General features: G+C 37.2%; 1 protein-coding gene across 1 annotated transcript in view; it reads left to right on the forward strand.

Annotated features, from left to right (window-relative positions):
- The window catches only part of LOC142354681 (uncharacterized), a 41,126-nt gene extending 39,697 nt beyond the window's left edge, over positions 1-1,429 (forward strand). Inside the window, exon 4 of the mRNA XM_075407040.1 lies at positions 752-1,429. Coding sequence (XP_075263155.1) covers positions 752-1,008 — 257 coding nt within the window. The 3' untranslated portion in view covers positions 1,009-1,429. The remainder of the gene's footprint in view (positions 1-751) is intronic.
- The last annotated feature ends 7,786 nt before the right edge of the window (positions 1,430-9,215 follow it).

A 9,215-nucleotide genomic window follows, 5' to 3' on the forward strand; every position in this document is an offset into this window, starting at 1 on the left:
GCCCCTCTATCATTTAACCCCTCTATCATTTGACCCCTCTATCATTTAACCCCTCTATCATTTAACCCCTCTATCATTTGACCCCTCTATTATTTCACCCCTCTATCATTTTATCCCGCCAATTAGCAGTCGACATCCAAAGCATGTTTTGTCATAATTAAGTGGATAAATTAATCTCACGTTCGTTTGTGATAGTTCCATATCAAGTCCCACGGGCCGCTGAGGCATGGCCATGGCCCGCGAGGCATGGCCAAATGATTATATTGCTAATTTAATAATCCTTATTCTACAGAAAGATTAAAATCGGTGTGAAATGATAGAGAGAGAGGGGTTAAATGATACAGGGATGAATAAATCGGGGTTAAATGATAGGGGGTTAAATGAATAGGGGTGAAAAAGCGGGACACCCATAGAGCATTGTAGGTTAAGCGCTTTTTCCTGTGGTTTGTGTGTTTTGGTATCATAGAAACAGCAGTTTTAAGTACCGCTGCCTGATCACTCTTGTTTAGCCCATTCAAGAATTAATTATCTTAATTATCATTACCAATGGTAACCTAGCCTCATTGAATCTGCTTCTCAAACGGAATTGATTTTCCCGGGTCGGATGTCCTCCCTAAAATCCTCCCATTTTGTTCTGAGAGGTGTGTGTGGGGGGGGGGGGGGGTAATTTATAAGATTATAGGAATGTATTCGCTAGTTATTGATAGGTAAGGTTAATAAAATCAAGCCATATTGGTTATGATATGTTTAGGCTACAGAGAAGAGGAATCTGTCTTGGCTGTGATGAAATTACTCATTGAATCAGGCTTTCCCAACAGCCTTCTACTGCACGAATGCAAGAGATATAACATGCGTGAAGACGTGCTGGACACAGCTAACAGGGAAAAATGGGAAAGTGTAGATGAATATCTGTTGTCAGATGTAGCCAGGGTATTCATATTCCTGTCAAGTCCTAAAAGAGCGAAAAGACGAAAAATCCCATATAGAGCACGTACAAACAGCGTGTGAGCAATTACATACATTTGAACGTATAACCATGAAACGAAATGAATATAGATAGAAAATTGTTCTCCGTGTTAGATCAAGAAGTAGTTTTGTCCATAATTTATAGAACTGCCAGTTTCCCACAAAATCTATATATTATCTCTTTTTTTTTCTGCCAATTAAACAGGCAAATTACTTCCATAACCAGTCGGTTGAAGTTAACAGGTCAGAATATATAGATTTTATTCTCCAGCACAATATTTTAAATCGCAAATAAGGGTTCCGTGTTCTGCTGAACATAAAAATAACTTTCGAAGTAGCTAATCTCTCTATCGTATGGTACCATCTTAAATTGTTGAAGCAGATGCTGTTTAACATTTTTAAAAATTTGTTTTAAGATTTTACTTTCCGTATATCAAGCGGAAATTTACCTTTTTCAGAATGATTCATTGTTGTAAAGAACGGTTATTTGCTTTAATATGATCAGTTGTACTGTTCTACAATTTTTTTGCTCACCAGAGCATTACCACCCAGAAAGAATTTATCTGTACGAAAAGCATTTACTGAAATAGTATCACTTAATAGCTTCGAAGCACTCATTTGAGTGATGGGCAATTCTGCTGGTGAAATGTCAGATTTCTTTAAAAGATCTGTTAACCTTTCAAATTTTTTACCATCCTTTGATTCGCTATTTTATCTGTCGTTTTTTCCGTTGCATTGTTCAATAGCTCAACTTTTGAGAGAAAATAAGTGCATTCAAGGTTAAATAAGAGATAAACAGATCTGAACAAACTTGGAGAAATATTTAGTCTGTTGTTTTTGAAAACCCAATTTTGACTCAATTTCAATTCCAAACAACAGCCGTGTTATTTCGTTTTTATCTGTTTTCCATTGAATTTTTCCCCCTCCATCACCATTTGGTCCCGAAAAAAAACAAATCGGATTTATCAACATTAATTTTTAAATTGTTTTGTTTGAGGTACTCATCCGTTTTCTTAAAAAAAACCGAGGGCACTTTTTTCGATTAAAAAAATAATTATTTTTTTTTTCATCAAAACATTTATCATCCGCAAACTGAATGATTTTGGTTTCCTCGTAATTTTTTTGAATTCATTTTTATAGAGCAGAAAAATGAGAGGCCCCAGATTATTATTTGCTTCACGAACACCATGGTCGACTAATATTTGTTCTAAAAAGAGATTCATCTAGTTCCACACATTGCTTTCTCTCAGGAAGGAATGACTCAACCAATTTTACTGCGTTGTCTGGAAAGAAGTTAAACTTCTGAAGATTATTTGATACGATATTGAGTTGAACGAACGCCTCGGCAAGATCAATAACAATTGCAACTGATTTTTTGCCATTACAAGTGAAAAATTTTATCGTGATTACACTGTCAGACCTCAATTAAGTGCAAAGCACCATCTGTTGACAATTTTTACCTAAAACTTGATGTTTTTTTATCAATGAGTATTTTTTTGTATTTACTCATTCACCTGATGCAAAGGAGGACGTTGGAAAAGTTTTGTAACTTAGGTTGACCTATGACATTTGCATACGGTTACAGCTCCTCTTATGTATACAGGACTAAAAACGCCAAATTTAAAGATACTGAGAAAAAAAACTTCTAAAATGCATGTGTTGAAATTCAATTGTATATGACTTGCTATGAAAAATTTGGCTGCTATGATAACCCAAGCATTGAAAACCCGAATACTGATCATTGCTATTGTCAAGTGAATCGATGGCTTTGTACAGTTCTTTTAGCTTTATTTGTCTGAAATTAAATCACAAGCAGGAAAAACCTGATCATTTACTTCTGCTCCATTATACAACCCTAACTTTTTCAAACTACTGCTTAAGCAATTAACAATATATAACTTGTTTTTCAATGTAATATCGCCATCTTGAATTTTATCGTTAACAATATTCTCTCTTTCTTGTCCAAATATCAATCTTTTTTTTGACAAAGCTCCATTTTATCTTTTTTTGTAGGAAGATCACGGTAAAACTCTTTGCAAAATTTATTGCCAATCCTTTAGTTTCCTGTTAACTACATTTTGTGTGTAGCTTAAACAACTTTTGCTTTTGTTCAGATTGCCTTTTTCAAAGTTTGAAATGTCTATGTTTTTCTGAAATCGAAAATTTCAAGTGTTTTGTTAACCATGGTTTTCGTTCTGTTTCATTGTCTCGTTGATGACATATTATTTGATCATTTAATTAAAAATTTGGTTCGCACTCCAATTTGTGTTTTCTTTATTAGTCGAAGTGAAAACTCAGTTATTTGAGAACTCATCTGATAGATTTGCCTCTTTCTGGTCAAATTAGTTTATGTTATTATTACCAAATAACAACACCTCGTCTGTAATTTAAAATACAATGGAAGTCCTATAAGTTAATTGGTCAACCAAAAAAGATCTCATGTTCCTATTTGGACGATACGATACATTGATCAGTACTGATTTTGCAGTTGATCTCAATAATTCAATCCATAAAGACTGAAAAATAATTCTCAAAGTAAAGCAATGTCTTCTCTTGTTTTCGATGCCACTTTTTGGGAATTCACAAAGCAACGCCTCCCCACGACTGACTCCTGTTTTTGATGAGCGCGTTTTTGAAGAAAAATCTCTGTAACTCAAAATTTTTTTGGGAATTTCTGCGTTTTCTTTCAATCATTTTTGAGTTATTATTTTTCTGTTTTCTCTAAAGAAATTCTTCAAAGAAACCCGAATTTGTTACTCAGACTTCAGGCATTCAAAAGACTACTGTTCAAAGTTTCAATATTTTTTGTCCATTATTTCCAGTCAAAACTCTGATTCTTGTATCTATGATAAACGGAGGCCAGGATTCTGGTGGATATCACAAGTCAGGGGCAAAAGCATAGATTGATGAAGAACTGTTTTGCGAAAAAAGATTTGAAGAAAGGCAACCCTGTCTTTTTACAGTTAAAACTACTTTTCAGGTTGTGTTACAAAACAATAGTATAATGACTGTCTTTTCTTCATAATATCAGAAAGCAATAGTCTTTAGTGTGAAAATTTTTATGTTTGTTTTTTTAAAAAACTCACGCAACCAATGAATTGAATAAAAATCTGTAATTGTTCAAATGAAATGTTGTTCTCTGATTAAAAAAACTCGATTTTTTGATCTCTGACATTTCTTTGTACTGCGTTTTTACTTAATTGAACACCATCATTTGATATATCTGATGCAGAAATGATGCATATCAAATTTTCCGCCTTGTACAATTGAATAGCCCATTAATTTCGGTTGAGAAAAAGCCTAGTTGTTTGTTGAACGGTTCAATTTCCACATTATCCGACGCGCAAATAATGATCATTTTTAATTTTTTTTCACAAATTAGCACTTTGTGGTTTCAATTTTTTATGGTTGTTTTACAGTTTCACGGTCTGCAAAATATTCGATGTTTTTTCCTCTTGTTATTTACACTTTTTTTAAATTTTTTTCTAATTTTCTTTCACCTTTATCTGTTTATTCTTTGCTTCTGTGACTCACTCAATGTTTCCCAATTTTATCATCATTTTATCTTTCTTATATTCTTTAATTTTCTACTTTATTTTACTACTTTTTTCATGCAGCCCTACTCTTTCTAAAATGCCGCCTGGCTACCTATCGTTTTGCATGCTTTGTTTACATTTGTATGTTTGTGTATGCTTGCATGTTTGTATGTCTGTTTGCGGGTATGAATGCATAAATGTACGTATGTGTGTGTTTCCCTTATTGTGTTTGTTCGAGTGCCCGAAAAAAAGACTTCTACATTGAATTTTTATGTATCTTTGCACGTTAGTTGTTTCATGTGTAATCAAAATAGCCTGACCTTATCTGTGACCTTCTCTGGACCCTAAATCCTGACATAAACATTTGAAAAGGTTTATTTTAACTCAGTTAGCATTCTGTTCGATATTGATTATAGATTATTTTTTATTGATGCGTTTCGCTTTTTTGGTAGTTAGTCTTGAGATTTCAGCCTCTTTACGTTTAGTTGGCAACATTACACGTGTACACACAATCTGTTATCTTGAAGTTGGCGAAAAATATGTGAGAAAAACTGTCGTGTTTACTAGGCGCGCTCTGTCCAAAACAGTTTCGGACCGAGTGTAAACGGGCTTTGCTGTTTGTAGTAGATTTTCAATTTCCAAGCAATCAACCGTAAAAAAAGATCTTGGCTTATAGAAGTTTGAGTCAAATGAATGCGTGATGTCGAATGCTGATTTCAGTTCAGAAGAGAACGTTTTCAAAAATAAAGGCAATTTTTGGTCTTAGAGTAAACATTAGTTAAGATTTCTCCAATTTTTTTATCTCGTCTTAGTGAGATTGCAGAAATTTTTAATCAGTTTTTGGAGAACACATTTGTGTGATCTGTTATTCAAATGTTCCCAAAGTGCAGGTGTAGCCAATTGCAGTTTGACAAACGCTGAAACTTATCCCAAGAAATTTCCATCGCAAGCAAGATACAGTTTGAGCAAGGAAAATGTGCAACAAAAATTTTCAGGCTGCATGAGTTCCCGAGAGATCTTTAACAAAAAAATTTTGAAAAAAAGCTAACTAATTTCATTTCTGTCTTCACTGACACAGAAAACATTACCTAAGAATGCTCCAACAGAACCCATATGACCTCAAAATTTATAAAAGTTGAGAAATTTCTGAAGTGATATGCTCCCAATTGCATCAGAAAAAATAACACACATGACCTTCATTTGGAGACAATTGCCGTAAAAACCCGGGGTGCCTCTCCTTAAAAAACATATCCAAGACCATATATGGTTCCATAGACGAAGCACATTGATTTCGTGTATGATCTTGCTATGGTATCCAAGCATGTTTGTTTCCATGTTTGTATGTCTGTTTGCGTGTATCAATGCACAAATGTACGTACGTGTGTGTTTCCTTTATTGTGTTTTTTCGAGGGCACGACAAAAAGACTTCTACATTGATTTTTTATGTATCTTTGCTGGCTTGAATATTGTTGGCTTGATTGAGCATTCCTTCAGCCGCTCTTGAACCATTTTCTCCATTGTTTTACTTCAGCACGCCAGAAGAGTGACAGGCCAGTACGACTTGATAGCCTGGGCTGGCTTTTTCTTTTTCGATGTTGGCCCAATAAGAGCTGTGCAAAACTTCCAAGGTACTCGCCCGTCAACCCTTCTGTTAATCAGATACTGCAAAATATCCCGGGCGTTGTCCTCACTCCATTGCAAAAGAATTCTAGGAACCTGTTCAAAATTAATCCGCTGATTAGAATAAACCCCTTCCAGGATTTTTTTGGAATAAAATGATAGCATGTAATCCTATCCATAGAGTACCTCGATTCCGCCAAGACGCCATCCAAGAACAGCAACCATATATTAGAGATCATGCATCCACATCGATTGGACGTGTAGTTCTCAAATTTTAATGAAACGCCACGGCAGACAAGGGGCAAGATAATTAGCGAGAGCCGTTAGATTGTTCTTATGTTTTCCTGAAAACTGTATTATTGTTTTTCCATAAAGCTGCAAACTCATTATTGAGCTCCTTCTGTGTAGAAGTGATTATCCCGTAATCAAAATCATAATGTTGCGAGTTTTTTTGTCGATTCCGGTTTCAGATTTGCTAATAAACTGGTGAAGGACAAAAGAACAAATGTACTCTCCCAATAAATAAAACCCTACTGAACTTGGCGTATCTTATCGACTATTATGTTCAGCCTTCGGATTTTGCGTAGGAGGAACAAATAGAAGCACAGAAATGAGAAAGGAAAACTCTTTCGAAAGGAAAACGTGTGTGTGTTTGTTTTTCTGTGTTTGTGTGTGTGTGCGTTTGTGAGTGTGGACTCCTTCATTGATTGGAGGGCTTTGCGGCCACTGCATGGTAGAATTTGAGTACGTCTTTGACGTTTGTTTGAACGATGACTTCGTCGGGCTGTTGTCCGTAGGTCTGGAATCTTTCCTTGTCCCATCTCGGGTATCTAGTCAGCCTCTGAAGGCTATCCTCTTCGTCATCACCGCAGTGCGGGCATGTGGCTAACTCGTCCCTGCCAAATCTTCACATCGTTTGGCGCAGAAAAGGGCGTTGTTGAGGTGTAGTTGATGAGGGACCACATCGTCATTCCTTAACCTGCTTGCATTGTCTGTAAGCATTTGTCCTCATGTCGTTGGCGTGTGTGGATGGTCTGATTCCACCCATGATTATAACGGTTTAGCTGTTGACTCCTTTTGTTCATGTCTGTATTTTCTCTCACATCTAGATGCTGGCAAATCGATCTTTGGTTCGCTCTGTTTCTACAATTGGCGCGAAAGCCTGATTCTCGTCTTGATGTCAGTCTTGGTCTTGAGTTTCTGTGGGCCAAGTTTTTCAGTGCATTTCCGGATTTGAGTATTCTACAGTTTGCCAATAGTGTCGCCGCTCAATCTTCACCACATTTTTTGAGCGTTTTGAAACCTGCTTCTGTTAGTGTTTGCAATTTGGGACTTCCTCTCGGTACCCCAAGAAAAATCCTGGCAGCACGGTTGTTGCACATTTCCAACTTGTTGGCAGCTCTATCAGATATAATCATCCATCATACTTCGTAAGCCAACATTGCTCATGGTGTCTTGCAGCTTCCGTATAATTGGCGACGATCAGCAGCTTTTAGTCACCACAATTTTCTGGTCAATAATCGAAGTATTTGGAAGCTTTTGGTGAATTGGTTTTTGGTGGCATCTGTTACGTGTTCCGTAAATCTGAGTTGACCGTCAATCTCGACACCGAGAACTAATTTTGTCTTGTTTTACTTCAACACTCACATGGTCAGCTTTAGTGTGGACTTCCCGGATGTCTTGCGAGGGTCGACAGAGATAACTAAGCAGAACGTCTTTTCCTTTGCAATTTCCACGTAGTTAGTTCCACCGACGAGACTATTGCATCCGGAGCTGGTTGTATCTTTTCACCTGCGCCCGCTGGAGATGAGTCTTTTGTCTGTATAGTGTCAGATCATCCCCGAATTGATTTACAAGAACATCAGGGTCTTCATACTTGACGATTCGCGGCAGGCTCGCTGTAGCCATGCAGTAGAGGAGTGGTGACAATGGATTGTTTTGGGGCATGCCCTGAGAAAAGACCAGTGTCCCGCTTCTCTTCATTCCTGCGCATGCATCCGCGTCTATCGGAGAGCCATCATTTCATCCAGTTTAGTCATCGTCCTTTAAGCCCATGAGAGGCAAGATCTCTCAGTAACTCCGAACCTCCACACTCTATCGTAGGCTGTTTTTAAATCGATTGCCATTATCAACGTGCTTTTTTCACTTGCCGACTGTCCATGGCTAATTGTGTGGTATTTGCAAAAACATCTGAGGCTAATCGGTTTGACTGAAACCCAGCCTGCTCGTCGGGTATAATTGTTGTCTTGATTGACCATTCTTTCAGCCGCTCTTGAACCCTTTTCTCCTTTGTTTTACTTCGGCACACTAGAAGAGAGACAGGCCAGTACAACTTGATATCCTGTGCTGGCCTTTTTTTTCTATGTTGGCACAATAAGAGCTGTGCACAACTTCCAAGGTACTCGCCCGTCCCTCCTTCTGTTAATCTAATACTGCAAAAATTCCCGGGCGTTGTCCTCACTCCATTGCAGAAGAATTCTAAGAACCTGTTCAAAGTTAATCCGCTGATTGGTATGAACTCCTTCCAGGATTTTTTGGAATAAAATGATAGCAGGTAATCCTATCTATAGAACACCTCGCTTTCGCCAAGACGCTATCCAAGGACAGCAACCATATATTAAAGATCATGCATCCACTTGGAATGGTCGTGTAGTTCTCAAATCTTAATGACACGCTACGGCAGACAAGGGGCAAGATAATTAGCGAGAGCAATTAAATTGTTCTTAATTTTTTTTCCTGAAAAAAGAATTAATGTTTTCTCCAAAAAGCTGCAAACTCATTATTGAGCTCCTTCTGTGTAGAAGTGATTATCCCGTAATCAAAGTCATTACAATGTTGCGAGTGTTTGGCCGATTGATTCCGTTTTCAGATTTGCTAATAAGCTGGTGTAGGACAAAAGAACAACTGTACTCTACGAATAAATAAAACCCCACTGAGCTGGACTTATCTGACCGACTATGATGTTGAGCCTGCGGAGTTTGCGTAGGAGGAACAAATAGAAGCGCAGAACTGAGAAAGGAAAACTCTTTCGAAATGAATATCTGTGTGTGTTTGTTTGTGTGTGTCTGTGTGTGTAGACTCCATTAACTGATT

Source organism: Convolutriloba macropyga, chromosome 15, assembly GCF_964194025.1.
Source record: "Convolutriloba macropyga chromosome 15, txConMacr16.3, whole genome shotgun sequence".
In the NCBI taxonomy this organism is placed as follows: domain Eukaryota; kingdom Metazoa; phylum Xenacoelomorpha; order Acoela; family Convolutidae; genus Convolutriloba; species Convolutriloba macropyga.